General features: G+C 32.3%; 1 protein-coding gene across 1 annotated transcript in view; it reads right to left on the bottom strand.

Moving 5' to 3' along the window:
* Positions 1-3,031: 3,031 nt before the first annotated feature.
* The window catches only part of LOC145256230 (protein MEMO1-like), a 94,568-nt gene continuing 70,105 nt past the window's right edge, over positions 3,032-27,494 (bottom strand). Inside the window, exons 4-9 of the mRNA XM_080114873.1 lie at positions 24,707-24,819; positions 19,848-19,959; positions 16,062-16,204; positions 9,314-9,390; positions 5,410-5,514; positions 3,032-3,612 (exon numbers count right to left, since the gene is read on the bottom strand). Coding sequence (XP_079970999.1) covers positions 3,478-3,612; positions 5,410-5,514; positions 9,314-9,390; positions 16,062-16,204; positions 19,848-19,959; positions 24,707-24,819 — 685 coding nt within the window. The 3' untranslated portion in view covers positions 3,032-3,477. The remainder of the gene's footprint in view (positions 3,613-5,409; positions 5,515-9,313; positions 9,391-16,061; positions 16,205-19,847; positions 19,960-24,706; positions 24,820-27,494) is intronic.

Raw genomic sequence — 27,494 nt, 5'->3', positions numbered from 1 at the left:
AAGATACAACCACATCGAAAATAATGGATTACTACAAATGCATGACTTGAATATTCAAAGATTTTATCGTTCAGCCTGGAACATGCTTTAAAAATATACTCACAATTCATCCTAGAATATATCAGTATTCATTTATATACATATACACACACACACACACATATATATATATATGCATGAATACATGACTTGGATCTTCAAAGATTTTATCTTCCAGCCTGGAATAAGCTTTAAAAATACCTGCAATTTATTTTGGAATACATCAGTATTCATTGCTTTGGATTTTACAACTGTTCTTGTATACTCATTACACTATCGTTTCAAATGTAATGTTCAATTTATGTGCTGATAAGCAAAATTTACACACACACACACACACACACACACACACACACACAGAGTAGAACCCTAGGATACAATTTTTCTTTCAAGGTTACAATGTGGAATACAATGTTTTTCCAGATCCTGGTTACGATATTTGCTCTGCCTTACGGTGTTATTTATAATGTTATTTGATTATATACATGTGTATTATATACTATATTGTATTTTGTTACTAATTTTTAATGTTGTATCCCGGGTTTCTACTGTATATAAATATAATCATTACTATAACAAATTTAAACAAAATACAGTTGGAAAATTAGTCAAAAACAATTTATTTTGAGTTTCATACGGAGTTGTGAATTATTTGAGATTAAAAAAAAAAGTCTCTATGGCAAATTAAATTGCTTCCAACCATCTTTTTTATATTAAACTCTTAATGCAAATGGACCACAAATAAGTAGATAAAACAAAATTTCCCAACCATATTTCCTTTAAAATAATTTGTGTCGGTAATAGTAATAGTTACCAAAAGTGACGGGGGGGGGGGGGGGGTACCCGGTGTTGCCCGAGTGTTTGGAGGTGTGTGCAGTTTTGGGTAAATCAAAACTCGGGGAGGGGGGGGAATTAAAATAAATAAAAAGTTTTGGTAGGTAAGTATGAAGATCGAACCAGAACCCTTGAGGCGGAGTTAGAAATTAAAGTGTGAAAAAAAAAAAAAAAAGAAAAAAGAAAAAAAGTGCGATGTTAACCATTGGGCTACCGCGAAATACTAACGGAAACACGTTTGAATTTATTTATTTATTTAGAATTGGCAGGTGCACGTTTTAATGACTTAATGAGGTCAACTTTGATTGCGGGACAGTATTTTATTTACTGCGGGAACGCTTGTTTTATTTTTATTTTCCCAAGATGTTGGAGGGGGACCAGCTCCCCATAACAAGGGGATTGTCCAAATTGAATAGCAATTGTCTGATATAAAGCAAATTTCCACATTGATCAAAGTTGATTGCTTTCGGACATTTTCGGCGATTGCGACCGGAAAAAAATTACCGCCAGAATTAGTGTCACTTTTATTATATGAAAAAAGCTAATCCACGTGCGGCAAAAAATATTGAATACTTATCTTTTGAAAGTCGAGCAAATTAAATAGACAGGCGACCTCCGTTGTTAACTTGTAGATATTATGTGATATAAAAAGTTTGTAGATATATGTGATATAAAAAGTTTTAAGGAGTTGTGAGCCGACCGACCGACCAACCGACCACTTCTTGGAAAAAAGCCTTTCTTGGACATAAACAAAAAGCGAACATACATACACATTTTCGCTTTTATATATATATAGATGAAATATGTTACTGATTTTGATATGACAATTAAGTAGATAATATTGCTTTTAGTTGAAATTAAATGTTTTCAATTTTCATTATTATTCCGAATAAACACCAAATTTTCTTTTTCACTTTTTGACAACTCGACCTAGTGTAGATCAAGTTCTTCATATCCGGTTGGAATTGGGTAAAAATGCAGTCAATAGGTGATTTGTATTGACTGAAACACTTTCAATCTTGGCAGAGACCATCTTCAGGGATGTATAAATCGTGTTTATTTGTTTTACGATAAACTCACTTGAGAAGTCTTTATAATTCACACACAGACACACACACATACCTTTATGATTCATACAACCCCAAAGAGGACATTTAGAAACAGAACGGACTTTGTGAAGCATTAACCACTGTTATGCCACGTCATCAAGAACTTATCGTGATCTTTTATCCTTTAGGTTGTAATATCTGTTTTGTCCAGAGAGAGAACAATATTGTAGGGAAGGGGGTCTGCGTTTATGCTGAATATCCAAAGAATGGAAATGTATCACAAACTCCTACAAGAGCTTTGAAGATAGACCCTCCGCCCTCTTTCGCCGCCACCCTCCATAGCAAGAGTACTTAGATAAGTATATTTTAGTTTAAAGGAAGGTGGTACAACGATACAGTTGGGGGGGGGGGGTGTCAGATATTCATAGAATGCACAGTGGGAATATATAAAGAATGAAGTGAAGAATGCAACTGTGGAATTTCCATGGGTCTCGCTAGTTTCATGCAATATTCATATATATTTTGTTTCCATTTATAAATAAACTACTGAAATTTCTGGAAAATGAATTGAGCGGAGCAAAAAAAAAAAAAAAAAGAAAGAAAGACTAGCTATTTTATGTATTTTTTTTTTTTTAATGCACCAACTGTTAGATAGGTTTGGCCTTGGACACTTCTGCATTTACCCCCCCCCCCAAAAAAAAATCCTTACAAGTTTGATCATTTAATAACGAATAAAGTGTAATATTTGTTAATACTGCACTTCATCTGTTCTGTCCTCGGACAGTGGAGGAGGAATGTTTCTAGACTGAGGTAATTTTATTCCCCCCCCCCCTTTAATCAACAGTGGATAGGAAGCTGGATTTTCCTCCCACATTAAAAGCCAACCTTATCTAACACTGCTCTTATGCGGGAGGAAAGTAAATAGAGACACATTGGGTATGTTCATTCAGAATAAGAAGGAAGGAGAAACAAGAGAGAAAATGAAAAACGTTTCTTTTCTTTTGAAATAAACTACCTTTAAAAACGAATTCGATCAAAGGGAGATAATTCAAAAGAAAACAGAAAAATAAAACAAAGGGAGACAATAAAGAAAATAAACAAAGCCGATATTAGTTTTTGCATTCTCTTTTTTTTTTTATATAGAACTTATTATAACCTGGGTTGCAAATGCGCCACTAGTCATCAGGCAATGCACCAACTCTGTTGGATATGCCTGGATTTGGACACTCCTGCTTTTTGCCCTAAAAAAGTTCTTGTGAGTCTGGTCACTTACTAATGAATAACAGAAAAAGACGAACAAACAAACAAACAAGAAAAAAAAAAAAAAAAAAAAAAAGGCAACGTTAGGTTCTCTTATCCTTTTGCAGCAATGTAAGATCTTAACGCTTTTCACAAAGCTTAAGATTTGAAGGTTTGAAAATAAAACCTAAAACATAAAAAAATGGGTGTGGGAAAAAAAAAAAAAAAAAAAAAAGAAAAAAAAAGAAAGGAGAGGTGCAGAATGTAAGAGAAAAAAAAACAAAAAACAAAAAAAAACATAAAAGCGGAATGATCGTCACTGAATGACGAGGGCTCCGGATGCGTAACTAACAGACGAATCCCGCATGCTCTTCACCTGGCTTGACTGGGCATACTTTATAAATTTCATTTTCATATTGCTATCATTGGAGCTTCGTATGCTCTCGATCGCCTACAAAAGAAAGAAAGGAAAAATGATTCTAAAAATATTACAAATATACAGAGGTCAACCTTTAAAACAAATTACAAGTAAAATTAAAAGTCAAAAACAATAACAGAGCTCTACAGACAAATTTATCTTTAGTTGACCTTTGACAACTAAATATTTTTGTTTACTAGACAAAGAAAAATTATTAGTCAAACCCACGTGATGTTTGGAATATGACGTCTTCGTTCCGTGAAGAGTACATGCAGCATAAAGATTTTTCTTAAATTTCTTTATTTTTTAAAAATAATTCTAAAAATGCACTAAATTTTATGTTAAGACTGGAAAATATAAACATTTGAATTTCTTCAGGTTTTTTTTTTTTTTTTTTTTAAACATTGAAGTTTTAAACTTCAACCCCTAGAAAAGAGACCTTTTACAACTCAATTTTAGCAAATCCACTATGCCATGGGTCCTTACAGACAATTCTAGTATAAATTTTAGGAGAACGACAGAACAAGAGCATGCTAACTCCATGGATTATATAAAGAGTTCTGTTCAAAATTCTGTTCTTTTTCTGAGGGCTCCAGAAAATTCCAAGTTATAGTGTTCCATTTTAGAAACTCAACGACTATAAGTAGACGCTAATAGTATCATAACTTTTTTTTTTTTTTTTTTTTACACAGTGGTCACCACTTATCAAGGCCTGGAAGCCACTCAGGGATAAGGGTTATCGCAAGTACATTACGTTAGTGTGGAGATTTGATGAAGTGTTTACTTAAGGGGGGGAGTTTATTAAGAATTCTTTAACGTTGGACTTGAACACATCCAAGTTGTAGTCAGGTGGGAAGCAGGCAGACGGAACAGAGTTCCACAGACGTGCAGTTCTAAGAAAGAAGCTTTGTTCATGGAATCCACGTTTTGATTTAGGCACAGATAAAGATAAAGAATAACTTCAGTTATTAAATCAACTCTGAGAAGGAACGCTATTTTGGGGTGACCTTTCACCAATTTATGACCCCGTCTTATATTCCTGAGATAAAATCTGGTTGTAATTTCTGAAACAAGCCAATCGCAAACACCCTTCCGAAGAACAGGACTCTTGGTAAATATTGATTTTCTGATCTTATATTCTGACCAAAGTAATATATTATTATGGCACTTGTACAGTTTAATCAAGACATTAAAAAATGAAAATATAAAAAAAAAAAAAGGTTATATTGTACGTATCCATTTTGAACTGAAGATCTCCGAAAAAAAAATTTCACTTAATTTGATAGAGCAGTTTTTTTTTTTTTTTTTTTTACAGCGGAAAAAGACATTTTTATGAGAGCGCATTGAAGGCAGGCATCTTGGATTTATTCTTAATTTTTGTTTGAAGTTTAGAAACGTCACGGGGAGATAACTCCAGTTAAAGCGCTAACACGCCCTCCCATGTTTAATGCTAGCTTTTCTTTCTAAAAATCGAACCTTTTGCTCGGTATCGTAACAAATTGTTTTTTTTTCGCTGTAAAACAAAAACTACTTGATGAAATTAAGTGAAAAATTTTTTTCGGAGAACTTTATTCCATAACGGATATGTACAATTTAAACTTTTTTTGATATTTTCATTTTTGAATGTCTTGATTAAACTGTACAAGTACCATTATTATTTCTCACATTTATCTCCCTTGCACCCTTTTTCTTGTAAATATGTGATTTCACTGTTTATCCATTCAATAAATTCTTTTTTCTTTTCAAGCTCTTTTAGTTTTTTTTTTTCAATATATGTTGTGTCAACCCTTAGACATTTTTTTTTGCATGTGACACATACATATCACTTACATGAAGAAGAACCATTATAGGATGTCTACCACAGATGGTGTTTTGATATTGCGATAGGTAATCTGAAAACGCCTTCGCATCCATATTTTCAATTAAATTCATTCCCTGAAAGAAAAAAAAAAAAAAGAAATATTACTCGTGTGTATTGGTAACAAAGATCAAAAAGATACAAAGTTATGAATGTTCAAGAAGATTCTTGAAAAAGAAAAAGAATTTTGGCTTTCATAATAAATTGCTTTCATAATAAATTGCTTCATGCCCTCATATGCTGAATTCAAGACAGACCTGAAAGATTAAAAAATGGATTTATCTTTTTGTAAGTGTGACAATGAAAAGTCAAAATAGCAATAGCCTGGCAGATAGGCTTTATCATAGATGTGAGCGACTAGCAAAATGAGGGGGGAATCATTTTTTTGCAGTTCCCTTTCTTATTAAATTCTACTATTACTAAAATAAAGGAGAATTATGGAAGAAAGAGTTATAGAAATGGTATAAAATAAGAGTGAAAGGGTTGGATATGGAGCTAGGGTGATGCCAATAATACTGGAGGTGCACACACACACATATTCCAGATGGACTTTGATCTACATTGTTGTGTCCCATAAAAATAATTGGAATTGTAATTAGCACTGAAAACAAAGAAAGGCTTACATCCCAGGTCAGGAAGTTAGGATTACACAACACAGATTTAAAAAAAAAAAACCCAAATATTTTTTATATTTACATTTCAGGAATATCGGTAGAGGTCTTTATAAGACAATTAGCATAAACAACTGGAGAGAGAGAGGAAGAGAGAGGACTGACAGTAGTCCAGCGTGATTGATATTTTTCTGCCGTCGTCTGCCACTAATACCCATTCTTACAACTAAATGTAGTTGCTATGTTCCATTTTTTTTTTTTTTGTCGATGGTCAAAAATTTAATTGTAAATAAACTTCTACGTTGACAAATTCATCTGTGTTGACCAAAGAATTGTCAAGTGTATATATAGTTTCACAAGCATTTGAAAAGTGAAAACCAGAAAATTATATATACATTAAATAACGCAACAGGTGTAGAGAGAGGAAGAGTGATAGACAAACTAAGTAAGAGATAAGGGTGATTTGGTGAGTCAATTACAGCTAATTGGAACATTTAAAATGGATTTTTTCAAAAACTATAACTCAATCACAAAACTGAAAAATATTTTAGCATGTATTTTGTGCAATTAAACTAAGAGAAAAAAAAAAATGAAAAAAAAAATGAAGGACTCCTTTCCTATATATTTTAATCACACTAAATACATTTTTTCACAAATAAATAGAAGATAAAACAAATACATGATCATTTTTATACGAGGTACCTTAAGTTTCCAGACATTTTTCGTGTGGATACTTTTGATAGTACACACATGAATCTCTAGTCCCCTTTGAAGTAATCTCTTCCGGCTGCAATACACTTGTTGTATCGTTCCAACAACTTCTTGGAGGCCTCGTGAAAGTCCTCTTGTGTCAACATGTCAGTGACCCTTGTCACAGCCTCTTTCATCTTAATTGTCTCGTAACGACAGACTCGAAGGTTGTCCTTGAATTTAGGGAATAACAAAAAAGTCACAAAGAGCAAGATTTGGGCAATAGGGAGGGTGAGGAACTGTCTTGATGCCCATCTTGGTTAAATCGTCTGATATTCTCTGAGTATCCTTGGGACAAACTTCGCACAAATCTTCCACATTTTCAGTTCCTTACGAATAATTGTGTGTAAAGTTCCTACACTGACATCAAACTGTGCACTTATTATCTCTGTAGTCACATGACGGTCTTTATTCATGAAATCCTTTATTTGGCAAATCAACTCTGGTGTTCTGACTTCCTTACTCCTCCCACACCTCATCGCTCACAGACTCCCTATCTTCCTTGAATGTCTTATGGCACTCAAAAACCGATGCTCGATTAATGCAAGCTTGTCCAAAAGGAGTGAAGCATTCCATATGTTTCTATGGCATTTTTTTTCAAGTTTTAAACACAATTTTATTGCATATCGTTCTTTTAAAGTGTCCTCATGTCCAGACTGCATTTTTGAAATTCACCAGCTGTGACAATCAGGCTTTAGTAGAGTGTATTCCAATACCTGCTGTAGCTGTTCATTTGAATCTGAAATTATAAAAATTGGTCAGTCATCTCATAAGATGTATAGCAACTACATACTGAATTTGCAAGCATCTACAACAATTTTAAATGCCTGTACAAAAAAGTCTGGAAACTTATTAAAGGCACTTTGTATGTTTCAAGAATTCAAGCAATAACAGCTTTGTGTACAATTGTTTCAGAGACCATATCAACTTTATTAATATCCAATTCTTTCATCAATACAAGGAGGATTCACATCCACTTATTTTTCCAATTATCCATCAATTCGATGTATAATAACATTGGTTATGATGATTTAAAAGTCAATTTGATGCCAATCTCCCTTGTGCCGATAATGAGTGAGTATTTATTAATAAAGTTGCTATTATATCTGAAATGATCGTACTCACATTTTAGCTGTGTTTGAATTGAATTCTTGAAACATATGCAAATATTCCTGGATAATTATTGTGTTTACCTTTGAACGACTGATCATAATTCCAATGCTTTTCCCAGCAATATAAGTGTTAGCTGAACACTTACTGATCCATTGTGCTTGGGCTTCAGATCATTATATTTTACTTATAAAATAATTTTCCATAGACACATGTTTTGCTGTATCTATAGCTTATCAGCATGGCTGATTATATGGATAACTATTTTATAAGTAAAATAAATAAAAAACAACAAAAATATAGGGTGATTCAGATTTAAGGGCAATTAACTCCCTATCTCCCAGAGGAAGATAATTCATACTGAATTTATCATTGAAATTTAAAATTGACATATCTATATATACATAATCAAGGAAATTTTGAAATAATTTCAGACTACAGATTTCACAATACTGTAAACTTGAAGTCCATATAAATATTGGTATCAATATAAGATGATCCCAACCAAATGAAAAAGCTCAATTATTTTGAACGACTGATCATAATTCTGATGCTTTCTCCAGCAATATAAAAATTAGCTGAACAGTTACTGATCCATTGTGCTCGGGCTTAAGATTATTTTATTTTACTTATAAAATAGTTTTCCATGGACACATGTTTCACCATATCTACGGCTTATCAGTGTAGCCGACTATATGAATAATTATTATATAAGTAAAATAAATAAAAATGAATATATCTTAATCATTCCATAATTGATTTAACTATATTGTACCAACAAATTTTTGGGATATTTTTTGTCAAGAGGTAGCTTGTGGGTGGGGGTGGAGGTTGTCAAGTTTATTTTCCAGATGTAATTTTATAATTGGTCTGAAGAAACCACAGAATGTGGCCAAAATAAATTATTACAAATCAAACTATGGATCACTGAGTTTTTTCAGTTTCATCTCTATATAAAGTTATGTTTGTGCATATGTTTACATATTTGTATGTACAAGATTCACTTTTAAACTAATTAACGAATCATTATGAATTTTAGAACAGCTACTAGACATAAGGGTGGGTAATGTGGGCTACATTTAGTTTAGTTTTACTCAAGGAGGGCAAACATGGGTGGAAGTTCCTTAGTAGGTAGATATTTGTTACTGAATGGACTTGAATTGTGTTATAGCAATTTAAAACATGAAATTAAAAAAAAAAAAAACTGAACCGATTTGAATAATTTGTATACAAAAATAATGTGAACAATTTGTGAAAAGCATTTTTTAAAAATGAAAGACGTTTTAACATCGACAACGAAATAAGATTTCCTTTGCATTAAATATGGCACTGCTAATTTTATCCTTTATTATTATTTACAGAATCGTTAGTTTTTTATAATTTTTTTTTTTTATATTAAACATACCATTTTATCCAGGTATTCTATAGACTGCCAGATCTCTCCATAAGATTCATCGTAAAATGTGTAATTAAACCGGCGACCTATAAAACAAAATTAAAAACAAACATTGACATCTTTTAAAAGCATTATTTCGTATGGTTTAATTTGAACATTTGAGAAAAACAAGTATTGCTATCTAATTTTTTTTATTAATTGAAAAATAATTTTTACAAATTAATTTTTTTCTGAAATTTTCAGCAGTATTCACACTAATCATAGAAGACTTTGTAATCCCCTCTCCACCTTTTCGTCATTTTGTTAATGATGTTAAGTCTGAGGGCGGTAGCCTCTAGAAAAGAAAAATTGTACATCCAATTTAGTTGACGATTGTATCAAATTTAAATCTGATGTGTGTTGTGGTTGATGCAAAAATTGAATCTATTTAATGTCAAGAATCCAGTCATTTGGTAAAAATTTTTAATGCTTCAAACTCTATATATACAAATATTTTTTCTGTTTGGTTTTGCAACAAAGCCATTGACACGTATGCAAATGACCAAGCCATGGTGCAAGCATGATTTCACAATGGGATCGAAAGAAGAGAAGGGAAAGAAAAGCTGAAAGGAAAACAAAACATGTGGCAATGAGAATGAGACTTGAACGGCACAACAGGAATTTTTAAACAAGATACAAAACTCAGTTATCCTTCAAACTTTTAACAAGATTTTCAAACGATCGTTTACAGTAGAACAAATTAGACATAACTGTTGGTTATAACTGCAGACTAAGAAACTTAATTAACCTCGATGGGAAAAAGCAAAAATGAGACCATATTATTACTTGCTTGGAAAATATGTGTTAGGCAGCTTAGTGTAGAAAACGACCGGTAATAAAGAAAAAGAAAGAAAAAAAAAAGAAATAAAGAAAAAAAAAGAAATAAAGAAAAAAAAAGAAATAAAGAAAAAAAAAAGAAATAAAGAAAAAAAAAAGAAATAAAAAAAGAAAAAGAAATAAAAAAAGAAGAAATAAAAAAAGAAAAAGAAATAAAAAAAGAAAAAGAAATAAAAAAAGAAAAAGAAATAAAAAAAGAAAAAGAAATAAAAAAAGAAAAAGAAATAAAAAAAGAAAAAGAAATAAAAAAAGAAAAAGAAAAAAAGAAAAAGAAAAAAAAGAAAAAGAAAAAAAAGAAAAAGAAAAAGAAAAGAAAAAGAAAAAGAAAAAGAAAAAGAAAAAAGAAAGAAAAAAAGAAAAAGAAAAGAAAGAAAAAAAGAAAAAGAAAAGAAAAAAAGAAAAAGAAAAAAAGAAAAAGAAAAAAAAAGAAAAAAAAAGAAAAAAAAAGAAAAAAAAAGAAAAAAAAAGAAAAAGAAAAAAAAAGAAAAAAAAAAGAAGAAAAAAAAGAAAAAGAAAAAGAAAAAAAAAAGAAAAAAAAGAAAAAGAAAAAAAAGAAAAAGAAAAAAAAGAAAAAGAAAAAAAAGAAAAAGAAAAAAAAGAAAAAAAGAAAAAAAGAAACAGAAAAAAAGAAACAGAAAAAAAAGAAAGAAAAGAAAAAAAGAAAAAAAGAAAGAAAAGAAATAAAAATAAAAAAAAATAAAAAAGAAAAAGAAATAAAAAAAGAAAAGAAATAAAAAAGAAAAGAAATAAAAAAGAAAAGAAATAAAAAAGAAAAGAAATAAAAAAGAAAAGAAATAAAAAAGAAAAGAAATAAAAAAAGAAATAAAAAAAGAAATAAAAAAGAAAAGAAATAAAAAAAGAAATAAAAAAAGAAATAAAAAAGAAATAAAAAAGAAATAAAAAAGAAAAGAAATAAAAAAGAAAAATAAAAAAGAAAAGAAATAAAAAAAAAAGAAATAAAAAAGAAAAGAAATAAAAAAGAAAAGAAATAAAAAAGAAAAGAAATAAAAAAAGAAAGAAATAAAAAAGAAAAGAAATAAAAAAGAAATAAAGAAAAAGAAATAAAGAAAAAGAAATAAAAAAGAAAAAGAAATAAAAAAGAAAAAGAAATAAAAAAGAAAAAGAAATAAAAAAGAAAAAAATAATAAAGAAAAAGAAATAAAAAAAATAATAAAGAAATAGAAATAAAGAAAATAATAAAGAAAAAGAAATTAAAAAAAATAATAAAGAAAAAGAAATAAAAAAAACTGGTGTTGAAATTCTTTCTTTTGTTTCTTTGCAAGTTCAGTCCATGTTAAAATGCATCAACAACGTTACAGTTTGGCTATTTCATAGAGGAAAACTGCTGTTTATGTTTTTGACGTTGCAGAAAATGATTGAGTTTTGCAAAGGGAAAGAAAAGAAATGTCAATGTTTGGTGTATTTTAGGTCAGGAAGTCAGTAATCTTCAGTCACCTCCAGGACTTGTGTAGAACAACTAACCATCGGAAACTGTGCTGAAACTAAACATGGCTTACAACTCTAGAGTGCATTCTTATTATTGCGTTCCATGCTTCCTTTGGCCTTTCTCTGTAAACTAAACTTTCTACCTTAAATTTTGTACATCTAGTGATCCAAGAACTCTTACCCATTCTTTGAACGTGGCCATACCATCAAAGAAACCTGTGCTACACACATCTCCCTATACTGTAAGGAGGCAGTCTTTCTCTGAGCTCATCAGACTTAAACCTGTCTTTAAGATTCACATTACATATTCATTATAACATCCTCATATCATTTCATATCATTTCTGCATTTGCAAAAAACTCACTGGTCATGTTCCACTTCCATACATCACATTGTGGAGACATCATGCCTGATAGACACTACCCATGGCCGATAATGGTAATGTTCTGCTGGTTAGCAAAAGCTGAACTTATTTCTCTTGAATAAGTTTTAGTTTACTGTCTGGATATTCGAGAGGTGTGTGCATGTGTGTGTGTGTGTGTGGGGGGGGGATGCACTTTCAGGATGGCTATCTAACCACAGCTTCAAAAACTCATTCAATCTATACAAATGATCTCAACTCAAACAGAAGTAAAATTGTTTATCTTTTACGCCATCAACATTTTAATTCATTTCAGTTTATGCAACAAAACTATGCTCCCTTAAGTCACATAGCCTGGAAACATGAAATCATGATTCACTGACCTCAAAAAAGAAAAATGTAATGACTGAGAAGATTGCATTATGATGAACACCCCCTCCCCCAGAATAAGTTAATGCCTAGGCGCATGATATAACAGAACACTACCCTCCCTATTCCCTATGGAGACTGAACATGTACTATAACCCCTACCCCCAATAAAGCTAATATTTGGGAGGATTACCCCATAAAAGGAAAAGGTAATGCCTTGGAGTAGTGTATCATGGTAGCAGATCGTGAACACCAGCAAGCTTCACTTCTAGACGGATTTCATACCACAGTACCAGAGTAACTAATGCCCACAATCCATTTGGAAACGCAGACCACTTTAGTGGCATTAATAGATATCACATTTAAATCCCAACCCCAGGGTGAGGAGCCATTACTCAAAACGACAAGGTACTACAAAAGGGCTAACTGGGAAGCGATTAGAGAACATATCAGATGCTCAATAGACCAATATCTTTTCTCTTCCTGCTGAACAGTGTATCAAGGAGACAATTGAATGGTGCAAAGCGGGCATTGAAGCACATGTTCCCACACACAAGTATTATAGCAAGCCCCACTCTCCCCCATGGTTCACTACAGATTGTGCAGCTGCTATGGCACAAAGACACCATGCATTCCGCCAGTTTGTAAGTCATAAGTCAAATACAAATAGGCAAAAATTTACAGATGCTAGAAATAATTGTAAGAGAGAAATAGCCACAACCAAAAGGCATGCTGAAATAATCAGGGAATGCATAGAACTGCAGAAGATAGGAACTCATGATTTCTGAAAAATTTATAATAGTGTAGTGAATAAAGGGCAATCAGTAATTATCCCACTATCCAACAACCAGAAGATAGCATGCACAGCAACTGAGAAGGCAGAACTGTTTGCCTCGCGATTCGCCTCCAAACAACCCCCTCCCAAATTTCTCTATGCAGATTGAAGTCACACTTGATGATCTGAAAAATCACCTTTCTCATGTCTGCAAGATTATAAAAAACTTAAACACTTCCAATGCTCAGCCGAGCTAGGCCCTATACTTTCAAAACTCTACAACAAATACCTTGCTGAATCCTACTTCCCTAATGGCTAGAAGATGGCTTCTGTGGTACCAGTATAGAAGAATTCTAGTGAAAGGATTGACCCTCTCAATTATTATTTTATAAGTCTCCTGTTCCTCTTTATTAAAATCTTTGAGACCTTAATCAAGCACTAGTCCACCACCTCGCAAAAGCTAATCTTCTTTCTGATAAGCCGTATGGATTTAGGCAATCTTATTCTACTGCAGATATTTTAACAGTCATCTCTGAATGCATATACTATGCACTGGATAAGTCTGGCATGAAGAGCTGCTAATGAAAAATCATACAGTATAACTGGACGAATACTAAATTAGAAAATAGGACCACCGAGGTTGTCATTGATGGACATTTATCCAAACAATATAACATTAATGCAGGAGTGGCTCTGAGACCAGTATTATTCCTAATATTTATTAATGACCCCTCACCCCCGATGATATTGTGTCCGAGATGGGTATATTTGCTGATGATACAACTTAACCTGCATGAGGAAAGAACAGATGTACACAAATCTAAGACAATGGGCAGAATTATTAGAAAATGATCTCCAGACCATAATAGGAATGCATCCATAAATGGATGGTAACATTTAATGCTAGTAAAACCAATCTATCTTTTACCAATCTATCCTTTAACAATTACAAGAAGCCTCTACAACTACCGAGATCCATGACATAACTCCCCACCTGAGAATTCTTCCTTCAAACTCTTCGGCTTTAGCTTCACAGGAAATATGAACTGGAACAAATACATTGAGGACACTGCGAAAGCTGCTGCAAGGAAGGTGGGCTTCCTCTATCGTGCTAGAAAACTACTCACACCTGAGAGTATCCTTTATCTCTACACCATTCACCCATGCATGGAGTATTATTGCTATGTCTGGGTTAGTGCATGTACCCAGAGTCTCTCCCTCTTGGATAGGATACAAAAACAAAAAGTCTCTAATCTTATAGGTCCCACTTCGTCAACTAGGCTCCAACCCGTCCCATGGCTGCAACGTTGCATCCCAGTACCTGTTTTACATTTTAGTGGAATGTGCTCTGCTGAACTCATTGCACTTGTGCCCCCTCGACGTACATATCCCCGACAAACCCGTTTAGCAACAAAATCACACCCCTTCACTGATAAGGTCCCTAAATGCCGGAAAGTTGTCTACTCTAATAGCTTACTTCCTTTGAACAGCCAGACTTTGGAATTTTCTTCTTCCTACCTGCTTCCTTTGACTGTACCGATATGCAGAAGTTCAAATGTAACACAAACCAACATCTTGTTAATCTTTCTTAGGCATGGTCCCAAATAGTAGCTCCTTATGTCCAAGTGGCAACATGCCTTGTTTGCTGTGAAGATGAGTATCCCCACCCCCAGATGATCACATGACAACACAAATACTACATTACTCTCTTCCTTAAAGGAGGTAATACCTAGGAGGATTACTCCAACCACCTTAAAAAAATAGGAGGTAATTCTTATGACAACAGAACATTATGCACCCTCATTAAAAGATAATAAATGAAAAGAAAAATAATTTAATCTAAAAATACATATCCATAAAAAAACAGTGTCTTGCCTTTGGGCAAAGATCAAAGTGTAGTATCTATTCTCAGCATTATAGCAAGAGCAAACGTTTGAAATGATAGAGGAAAAAAAAAAAACAGTGTCTTTGGGCAAATCTTGGGAGGACATCACATACTCCCCAACTATCCCACATTATTATTTTTTTTTTTTTCTCATCTAGATTTCAACCCACTTAGAGATCAACCCGCTTGTTTTTAATTCCTATCAAGGCGGAAAACAGTGGGCGGTGTACCATTTAGAAAGGGTTGGGAAGATCTTATTAACATCTGTTTATATTTTGTTTTTTCCTCACCCCATGCCAATGAATTTATTTTGATAAAAACGATTTATATATTTGTGTTCATATTTATTTAAAAAAAAACTATTTGGGAATCTTAAGTAGGACCACCTCTGGAGTGAATGTGGTATTATGGTGATTGAAGATTCTAGCTAGGAAAATGATAGACATATATAAGGTACAGTGACAAAGATGACCATAGACACCCCCACCCCAGCACTTTTGAATGGCCCGGTACCTAATTTACTTTTGCATTTTCAGAAATAAATACATTTTTTTAAAGCACAGTATCTGTTCTTAGTATCCCAGCAAGATCAACTGTTTTACTGTTGACAAAAATATTGGAAATATAAAATAAAATACGACAATGCAAAATTACAACTGTATAAAGTAAGCAATAACGATATACTGGGGGGGGGGATGGTTACAATTATTCATTTCGATAATATGATATATAAATATCTAATATATAAAATATATATATAATACAATATAAAATATATAACAATTCATTTAGATAATATGATATATAAATATCTAATATATAAAATATATACAATACAATATAATACAATATAAATATATAACAATACAATATAAAATATATAACATAATTCATTTAGATAATATGATAATATAAATATCTATAGGCAACATTTGATAATTGTTATGACATTGGTTAAAAGATACTTCACATCCCATCAACTAAAGTCAAAACAGCAAATAATTTAACACAAGATAAACACAAATAGAAGAAATATTTAACTTACCCCAATGACAGAAATCAGAAGAAACAACAAAGAGATTTTCCGGGTTTAAAAGATAACTGCCAAAAATCTTTCCATAAGATTTTTCCTTTTCACCTTGTAACGATCCAACAAGAACCGGAACAATAGTAAACTGACCCTTTTTACTAGTGAGAAAAGAAAAAAAAAAAAAAAAAAAAATGATTAACACTAACAGCAGCAAAGGAATCAATAGAAACAAACAAACAAAACTCAATCAAGTTAAGGAGGATTTAATTTTTTTTTTTTTTTTTTTTTTTTTTTTTAAGAATAAGCCAAAATTGATGAATTTATAAAGTTTAAAAGATGTTTGCTTGAAGGATTTTCGCCATTCAAAAATAATGCCTCCTATTTTATTCCACCCAAAAGGATCAGAGGGGATTGCAAATTGTATTGATAAGCATTCTTGACCTGAAAGTTTCATCTTTCTGTTGCAGATATTGACAGTGTGAAACTCTAAAAAGCTGTCATGTCAGAAGCAGAGATGCACATTGAATTCCTTCATGCAGAAAAAAATTGAACCCATCAACAGTTACTGGCGTCTGTTGATATTAGCACAGTAAGGAGATGGGTTCATCAATTTCGGAGTGGAGACAAAGCACGCTCTGGACGTCCATGCACAGCCACCACCCCATCGCTGGCAAAAGTGCATTGAGAATGGTGGTGACTATGTATAAAAATAAATTTTGGGGCACAAAAGGTCACTCATATCAATGGTATTATTCCTGTCTTCATAACTTTTCAATTTTTTTTTTTTTTTAATAAAAAAAAATAGGGTGCATTATTTTTTTAAATGACCCACCTATAAGTTAGATTTTGTTTTTCATGCAATTTGGTTTAAAACATCATTTCATACAAGACAATGGCAAATAATTGAAATAATCTATAATATAAATCTCACCTGTCTGTTTAAATGTATGTATGAATGAATGTATGTCTCGAAAAAACTTTTTATAGAGGCAACGGATTTTTCACAAGATCGGTGTCATTTTGAAGTTCAACTCTTTGGACAACAAATATTGAAAAATTGGCAAAAAACATTAATCCCTTCACTCTCAACTGGGCACTTTTCTACAGGGAGGAATCGCATTTTTCGCCGTTTTTTTTCAAAAATTATCGCCTCTTTTTGATTGTCTAGCCCTTATTTAAACCTATGTCACTTCCGGTTTGGCGATTGGTGTAATAGCTAACGCATCAATTTTTTTTTTACTTTCTTTTTGTCCTTCGTGGTACGGGTTTGAGCCTGTCTGTCTACTACTACTTTTTTTTTTTTTTTTTGCTCAACACACCTCCAAACACCCGGGCAATGCCAGGCACCCAGGCTAGTATTAAAAAATTCAATAGTCTTTAATCTATATATATAAAAGCGAAAATGTGTGTATATATGTTCGCTTTTTGTGTATGTCTGTAAAAGGCTTTTTTCCGAGAAGCGGTCGGTTGGCTCACAAAACTTTTTATATCACATAGAAATCATAATATCTACGAGTTAACAATGGAGGTCACCTGTCTTTTTAATTTGCTTGACTTTGAAAAGATAAATATTCAACATTTTTCGCTCGCCGCATGTGGATTAGGCTTTTTCGTATAATAAAAGCGACATTAATTCTGGCGATATTTTTCCAGTCGCGATCAACAGAAATGTCCAAAAGCAATCAACTTTGATCAATGTGGAAATTTTCCTTATATCAGACAATTGCTATTCAATTTGGACAATCCCCTTGTTATGGGGAGCTGGTTTCCCTCCCAACATCTTACGAAAATAAAAATAAAAAAAGTTGACCTCATTAAGTCATTAAAACGGGCACCTGCCAATTCTAAATAGTTAAATAAATTCAAACGTCTTTCCGTTAGTAGTTTAGTTTTTAGTCTATAGACTCGAAATTTGATAAACAGGTTACTTAGATTTGGGAAAATCGATGTGATCAGTTTTTGGCCAGAAATTTGGCAATTAAAGGGTCAAAGTTCAACGATTTGACTTTTGAGAACTCTACCAAACTCCTCCGACAATTTTGGATCTACGCACTTGAAATTTTAGATATAGGTTACTTGGACATGGATCTAACTTAATAACTTGATTTGAGCCCAAAACAATAAATTTTAAGGGGTCATAATAGGGGTCAAAGTTAAAAAAAAATTGACCTCTGCGGTCTCTTCCAAATTACTCAGACAATTTCTGGTCTAAATATTTGAAATTTTACATAAAGGGTATTCAGAGATAGTGCAAGCTTTTTCATCAGTTTGGGTCGAAAATTTTTAGTTACCAATATATAAATGTATGTCTGTTTGCATGTCTGCCTTAAACTTTCAATAGAGGCGACGGATTTTACCAGGATCAGTATCGTTTTAAAGTTCGACCTTTCATACGACAAATATTGAAAAATTGGCTAAAAACATTAATATCTTCCCCTTCAACTAGGCACTTTTCTACAGGGGGGTGTCACTTTTTTTCGCCGATATTTTTTAAAGTTATCCTCTCCTTTAGATTGTCTAGCTTTAATTTTTTAAAATGTTGCTTCCGGTTTGGCGGTGATTGTAACAGCATAAACGTTAGGTTTTACCCTGTTCTTTTCCTCCTTTGCGGTACGGGTTCGAGCCTGCCTTCCTACTACCACTTTTTTTTTATATATAGGGGTCAAATTTTTAAAAAATTGACCGTTTTTCTTTTTTTTTTTTTGCTCAACATACATCTCCAAATACCCGGGCAATGCCGGGCACCCATGCTAGTTATAATAAAAATAGCAGTAGATTTAAAAAATAAGGCAAAGTTGGATAACTATAATTATCCATGGTAGAAAAGGCTCGTCTTGGGGAGGCTTCATGTTTTAACAAGCTTCTGGGCTTGACCTTTACACCTGATCTGAAATGGAACACATACATCAAATATGTTGCCAAGGCTGCTGGAAAAATGGTGGGATCCTTCTATCGATCCAGTAGAGATCTCACTGTTGATGCAATTCTCTATCTCCTCCTCGCCAAACTTTCACAAGAAACACTCTTCTAGCTGTAAACACTATCAATAATCCCCCCCACTCTTTATTTGTGCCTAAACCTAAATGTAGATTCCATGAACAAAGCTTCTTTCTTAGAACTGCACGCCTGTGGAACTATCTTCTGTTTTCCTGCATACCAGCTGACTACAATATGGTTGTCTTCAAGTCCAACGTAAACAAGTTCTTGTGAGCTGTTCTACTTAAGTTAACAAATTTACTGAATTTCTATTACTAACGATTATTATATTGTCCAATTGACTACTGTACACTCTTTAGCTCTTATCCTCGAGTGGCCTTTGATAAGTGGTGATGCCTATGTAAATAAAAAAAAAAAAAAATGTAAATTTGTAGTGTGAATAGCTGTACATTTTCGTTTTCGATGATTCAAGTAAATGATGTTTTTATAAACTTAAAAAGGAACAGTTATAATGCATAATGTAACAAGAAAATATTTTGGTTAAGTTGTTTTTTTTGTTTTTTGTTTTTTACATGAATACTTATTTAAAGAGGCAATAATTTTTTTAACAAGTAGAGAAATTCTGGCTGGTCAAATTCTATTTCAGATATATTTCCCCATTTTTGAGTGGTCTCTCTTCTTAGTTAAATATTTCTCCTACAGCACACTTGTTGTCTGCATGCATTGCAACTTGTATATGTTCAGTGGAGGGGGGGGGGGAATGAAAGTAATATTTCCCGGGCAAAGCTGGCTCAAAACAACTACTATAAAGGCAAGTTTGTTGAACACATGGTATCCAAGAGAGAAGAAAACTTAAAGGCTTACCTTTCCATTACTTTAGCTATAAAAGGTAAATGCATTTCTATGCTGTGTTCCTCTTCATCCGTCTCCCGGCTCATCACTTCTAAATGTCCGGTTGCTAAGAGTTCTTGGTATACTGAAATAGACAGCCGGTATAGGTGTCGTTAGAAAAAGAAGCAGAACATCACAAGATTATATGGAAACATGCAGACAATGTTAGATACTGACCGGGCAACCCCGAAAGGTGGCTGGTCAATGATTAATTATGACTATTCAAGCACAAAAGTTTTGTCAGCTAAAATAGGTTTTAGAATAATCAAGATATTTACATTAATTTATGAATGTAACTTAAACATGTTATCATAACAATTTAGTTGACAACTTAGAAATAATGACATGTAAAAACATCAGGTGATTATCTTAGTGATGCATACTAATGATGTCATTTATAAGGGGAGATGGTCTTTTTGAGATATGTGGAAATTAGAGTCACTCCGAGTTGGGAGAGGTATAGAGACGGTCTTCAGATCGTGATGGCTCCGAGTAAAGGGTGTCAGAAATGATAATTAGAATTAGCGTTGCAACTTTTCAAAAGGGAAAAAACACCATGGAATAAAAAGTTGCTGAAAATAAAACCTGAGGCTTTGTAGTCTCTTGGAGAGAATTTCCATCGCAACTTCTGTCAACACAGGACAATGATGGACCAGATGTTCCTGATTGGCCTGATGTTGAAACCCAAATAAAATTCGTCCTTTGTATTCTAAATGTGTATTATTTGTCCCATCATGAACTGTATTTAAATGTACATGCACACACACACCGAACTTTAGCTAGACGATCATAAGTAGGTCGATGACAACAGCATATTCTTTTCATTATTTTGACCTTCAAGTATATATCTGACAGAGTTAATCAACCGAGAACCACATCACTCTATATAAAAACATACTTAGATATCAACGGACACATACTCGAGAGTCAAAACAATGAAAAGAATATGCTGTTGTCCTAGCCCTATTTATAAGACAAACAACATGTATACACTTGTATACTTTCACCACTAGATGATAATAGAAGCTCATAAATATATACACAATTTACCCCCACCCCCACCCCCAATGACTTGAACACCTTTGTAAGGCTCTCTCTAAATACACACAAAGTGAAAAAACTGGCTGCGTCAAGTCTTGCAAATGGATAATCATTTTTGCCTTTGTGAACTACATTCAAAATGATTTATATATATATATATATATATATATACACACACACATAAAATGGTAGCAATTCTTATATAGCTCAAATCGATTCGGTCCTTGTCCAGATTTTCCCCTATATTAAAAGAAAAGCAAAACCAAAGAAAAAATCTGTATGGTATATGTACCCGAAAATATCATATTCCAAAAATCACAAACTGATCAAGTGTTTTTATTTTTATAAAGAAAATCATTTTTAAGCGATTAATGGGAATTCATAGGCATTACAACATAAAAATAATTCAAACTTGCAAGATTTGAGTCATCAGTTTTCGTAAGACTTTCCAAAATGGCAAACAAAACAGTCGCTCTTTGGTTACTCAATTTGGTTTTCTTATTTAAAAATAAAACAATTTGATCAATTTATGTGATTTTTGGAATATGATAGTTTTGTCACGACTATGAACATCATACAAATTTTTCTTCATTTTTATTTTTTTTAATATTGGGGGAGAATTCTGGACAAGAACCATCAATTCTTACGAAAATCAATTTCCAAAGTAAAAAGGAAGCTCAATATTCAAACCTTTAAACAATAAAAAATTGCAATCTCGCAATTTGTCCTAAAAAGGAGGATATTTATCTGGTAACTGAATTCTTTCCCCAGAAACATGTGTAAGTTTTATTTTGCTCTGAAATTGACACTAACTAACAGTATATAACTGATCTGTCACTTTTATATCTCTGAAGAGTTGTTTAGTAATCTTTTGCTATTCAATTCATTTTATACTGTCTCATCATTTCCATTGTAAAGTGTCTCTTCCCACATGGGCTGCATGCTGGCTATGACGATACAAAGTGATTTTCTCATTTATCTTGGTTTCAATGTGCCAATGTTAGAGATGATTTTTTCACCAAGTCACTCCAAATCCTTTTTAACCTTTTCCTTGGTTACCCTAAACCAAGATATGTGTATATCTTATTTACCCAACTAGACCTCCATTCTACAGCAAATGGTTGCAATAGAGAATTGAACCCAGTTTGAGCAAATTCAGCCTCAATAATGGAGTCAAAACTAACTCATCACAATGAACACAAATCCACCACATCATAATCATGTCATTTCTCCGCATCTAGAAAAAGACTGAATCAGTGATTTGGTTGTTTTGTTTTATAGCATATCAACCCTTTCTTGAGTTGTTTAATGTTGAATCCAGTAATTTTGAAAAGGTTTTCATTCTTTAAGTTCTTTATATCTTCAAATATTTACTCATGGTGTTTGGTTTGATTGTTTTGTAGAACGAAATTGTTTCTTTCGTTTTTTTGACTTTGCAGATCATGATAGGTTATCAAAGGGAAAGGACAAAAAAAAACAAAAACAATAACATCAATGTTTGGTGCATTTTGAGTCAGGAAGTCAGTATCTTTAGACAGCCTGATCTGGTAGCACCAGATGTCCTCACAGATATTACCATTCTGGGCCAAAGTGGATATGAGAGCAATGGTAACTAAGAGACAACTTTACATTCCTCATAGCCCCCAAGCTGTCTCACCACTGGACCTCTTTTAAGGTCACACTCAGAACCACCATATATCCAGCATTCACTCACATATAACATTGCACTATGTTCTTACTGGTTATAAAAATTGCCTGGAGTAATTACTGCAGTTTAGCTTACCCAGAAGTAGACGAACTCTAATACATCTAGGTCACTGTTGTGAACCCTGGTTGTTAATGGTTTATGGAATACAATTACTCAGACACGTACGCTTATTTTTAAAGAAATTAAAAGGATACATTTTTTTGTTAAGAACATGCACCAACGTTTCACAAAAACTGTCAGATCAGAATTAAACATTGACTTTCTTGAAAACCATTAATCACAAAGGTTTAAAAAATAGACTTCACTTTTTAAATTAGATAAAGTTGTAATTTCCAATTCTTTATATCATCGTGAACCCAGATTGTTGATAGTTTGTGGAATACAATCAGTCCAACTCCAATATTTATATAAAAAGGTTTATTTAAAAAAAATAAAAGACAGCAGCAGAAAAACATTAGCGAGGCAATTTGTATATGTGCAAAAAAAAGAAAGAGAGAGACAGGCAGATACATAGATAGATAGCCAGTTTCTGCTACATGTTGCATGCTGCTCTTATTATGAACCAGCCTTCAGACATGTCATCTCCGCGGGAGTGTCGCCAGGGATTGCAAATCTTTCCCCAGGAAATGATACGGCTTTGTGACTAACATTTAGTCTCACTTCTGATCTTGATCTTGTAACTTTTTCAAAAAACCCCAGCTCTCATTATGTAACGTAAGTAAAAGTGCATTGCCCCCATTCAGTTGCAAGAGGTAATGCACACCCCTGTAAGTGTAGCTGTGCATGTAATCGTGAGATAAGGGTTCGCAATCCCTAACCCCACAGCTCTCTTGAATCGGCACTGCTTGAATCGAATGGTAAAGAGAAACCCAAAACTGACTGGAAACAATGCCAAGATAAGCAGAGAGCACTACAGCACCTGGAATTTCTAAATAGTCACCCATTTTAGTATTGACAAGCCACAATGTTGCTTAACTTCAATGGTCTGACGGGAACTGGTGTGTCAACATGATTAAATGAAAGTAAACAATAGGATAAAGAGATTCGCCCGCATTCAATTTACGATTATAAAGTAGTTGTGTTTTATGTCATAAACTTTTATTAGTAAATTGAGAAAACAGTTTACATTACAAATAATTCTAATACTTCAGGCATTTGCTTCTGATGTTTGTGTTCATTTAAATTACATGCTAGATTATCTCTCCTTACTGTTTCACACAAACAGCTATTTGTACATACATATATTGAAATAGACAGGTTTTTAATGTACATCAGTTGCAAATAAATAGAAAAATAAGTAAAAAAAATAAGTAAAAAAAAATAAGTAAAAAAAAATAAGTAAAAAAAAATAAGTAAAAAAAAATAAGTAAAAAAAAATAAGTAAAAAAAAATAAGTAAAAAAAAATAAGTAAAAAAAAAATAAGTAAAAAAAAATAAAAAAATAAGTAAAAAAAAAATAAAAAAATAAGTAAAAAAAAAATAAGTAAAAAAAAAGTAAAAAAAAAGTAAAAAAAAAGTAAAAAAAAAGTAAAAAAAAAGTAAAAAAAAAGTAAAAAAAATAAGTAAAAAAAAAATAAGTAAAAAAAATAAGTAAAAAAAATAAGAAAAAAAATAAAAAAATAAGTAAAAAAAAAATAAGTAAAAAAAAGTAAAAAAAAAATAAGTAAAAAAAAGTAAAAAAAAAATAAGTAAAAAAAAGTAAAAAAAAAATAAGTAAAAAAAAGTAAAAAAAAACAAGTAAAAAAAAATAAGTAAAAAAAAATAAGTAAAAAAAAATAAGTAAAAAAAGTAAAAAAAAAAAGTAAAAAAAAAAGTAAAAAGTCAAAAAAAAAAAACAAGTTAAAAAAAAACAAGTCAAAAAAAAACAAGTCAAAAAAAAACAAGTCAAAAAAAAAACAAGTCAAAAAAAAAACAAGTCAAAAAAAAACAAGTCAAAAAAAAACAAGTCAAAAAAACAAGGAAAAAAACAAATAAAAAAAACAAATAAAAAAAACAAATAAAAAAAACAAATAAAAAAAAATAAGTAAAAAAAAATAAGTAAAAAAATAAATAGAAAAATAAGTAAAACCCGAAGATACATTACTTTTACTATCTACAGTGAGATCATATAGAGGGGTCTGATACTTCTCCAACCCCGTGAGAGCACAGCCATAAAGTCGTGCATGGTGAGCGGGTCCAAGGATAAACACCCTTTTTCTATAAAAAAAAAAAAAAAATATTAAAAAACTGGTTGTGACATGTAGTACAAGGAGACATTATCGTCAGACAATTTTCTCAATTCAAATATGAAAAAAAATTTTTTTAAGTGGTTATCTGTTTCTGAAATCAATTCTAGGTTTGAAACATATCGATAAATACAAGATACTGAAGAAACAACAATGACACAGAAGATTGTATAAATAATATATATAATTTATTAACCGGCACATTAATGAAGTAGGTATGATAAGAGGAGAGAATAAACCAGAGAAAGGAAAAGGATAATGATACAACTTTGGTAATTAAGGGTTTGAGAATAAAGCAGATTCCAAAAATGCTAAGATGATATGAAAAGAGGATGTTTTGGTTGTCTACATGTTTGTGTGCACGTTTTCCAGGATTAAATGGATTTCAGGATGAGAGGTTGAAGGTTTTCTCAAGTCAAAATTGGATTTTCTAAAAGACAGCAAACATTGCATCTTGGATGTCTTTTCCAGAGGCTGATTTCAACTCTGGGTTTAAATGACGTTAAGTACGTCTGGGGTGATGGCTGAGGAATAGGTTGAAGATTATGTTTTAGAGATAAACCTTACATCGAAACTCATACTTCTGAAATGAAAAAAAACTATCGATAAATGATTGACTCCAATGATGAATTTGTCTGTGCAGGTATGATAATGATGACTTTCTTCACCTAGCGCACTGCAGCATCTGGTATGGCTATACAATCTGAGCAGGAGTTTCCCCTCCAGATACAGGCCTAAGTGGATGATAAGATCTAGATTTACCCAGTTACCAGGATCCTCCTCACGACATCGCAGAGTTCGACAGGAAGGCAAGCCAATAAGATCGGAGCCGGTGCAGCTGCAGAAGCTGCCGGAAAGGTGTTTTACTGCTTTACCATCTGCCTATTGGGACTCCAAACCAGATTTTTGTCAAGGTTTCCTCCCTTAGACTTTGCCAGGCATCTACAAGGAAGTGGAGCTATATGCCTACCGGTGAAAATTTGAAAATATTTCCAAATTTGGCGAAAATAAAGGAGATCCTCATTTTTAATGAATACCTCTAATAAAAGTCTCCGATCTGATCAAATGGTCAATAGTAGATCTTTTCTTGAAACCAGACTGCAACTAAAGTCAAATTGTTTGATTCCAGGCACCATGTTAACCTGTCATTTATCAAGTTTCCCATAATTTTACAGAGATAACTAGTTAATGCCATTGATTGTTGGTTTTAAAGATTATTGGAGTCTTTTCCTAGCTTGGGTGTGAGCATTATTGTTGCTTGTCTCCTGAGATTTGGAATTTTTTCGCTAACCCATATTTCATTATAGATATCTAGAAGGTAATTGGAGGATACCCATGGTACTTATTTCAGAAATTCTTAGAATATGTCACTTAGACTCAATGTCTAGCGTATTTTTGCAAACAAAATGTTTCATGGAAAAAAAAAATGATATGAGAACAAAATGGACATATGTCTTAAAGACAGGCCTAAATCTGATAACCTCAGAGGGAGATTACATGTGAACAGTACAGACATTACATAGTTGAATAATAGAAGATAAATTAGCTGTTATTTATCTATCTATCGGTCTAGCTATCTATCTTTGTATCTGTTTATCAATATATCTATCTTTGTATCTAACTAACTGGAAATAAACAAGAGATGCGATGTGAAGCTATGTTTTGATAAAGTTGTCAAAATATGTTGAGGTGTAAACTGGACAAGTTACACTAGAAGATATTTGACCAACATCAGCAGTATGTGTGTCACACATTCTGGTTAGCTGGGAAAATTGTTGAGTTGAATTGAGGACGTCTACGGAAGAAGATGGTCTGAAAGGGGTCTCCTCTCCAAGGGAGGGGGTGGGGAGTGGGGGAGAGTGTGAGACGTACAAGAACTAAACAACCAAGCAAAGATCGTCGATCACTCCTTTGCAAATGTCGACTAAAGAAATAAAATAAAATATTTATATACAAAGAAAAAAAACACAGTGTCTTAGTCTCTCTTTGAAACGTCTATATTTACATAGAATCCTTCTCCCAAAGATTTGGCTGAAAGACAGCAGAAAAACAGGTACATCATCAATGTATGACACACACACATCAAAAACTACACAAAATTATCACGGACCGTGAAATAGACAGTTTATATATATATATATATATATATATATATATATATAATATAAAGCTGTGTGTGTGGTCACGAATAGGCTCCTATATGGTTGACTATTTTAAAAAACTGATTACATATAATGATAGAAGATGTATCGAGACACAGGAATGGGTATATTTGATCTGGCAGAACGGTGGTTAATTAAAATTGTGGAGTCTGCGTTCACGCCTGGTCCACAAAGTATGGAAATAAAAAAAATTAAAATTAAAAAAAAAAAAAAAACGTTTACAAGTGTTTTTGATATAGATGTACATAATACTACTTTTGATAAGTATGTTTTAACTTAAATAGAGATGGTATAATAAAATTGTGTGATCTGTGTTCGCGCCTGGCCTTCATAGAATGGGAATAGGCACACACTTTAATAAAGACTTTTCATATCTATCTGTGTAAGTATACTTTGATAATTATGTTTCAGTTTGAAGAAATATGGTATAATAAAATTATGGGGTGTTCGTTTGCACCTGACCTCCATAGAATGGAAATATGTC

Source organism: Euprymna scolopes, chromosome 32 (assembly GCF_053919585.1).
Source record: "Euprymna scolopes isolate OS-2025 chromosome 32, ASM5391958v1, whole genome shotgun sequence".
Lineage (NCBI taxonomy): Eukaryota > Metazoa > Mollusca > Cephalopoda > Sepiida > Sepiolidae > Euprymna > Euprymna scolopes.
This window is presented reverse-complemented; position numbering and strand designations above follow the sequence as displayed.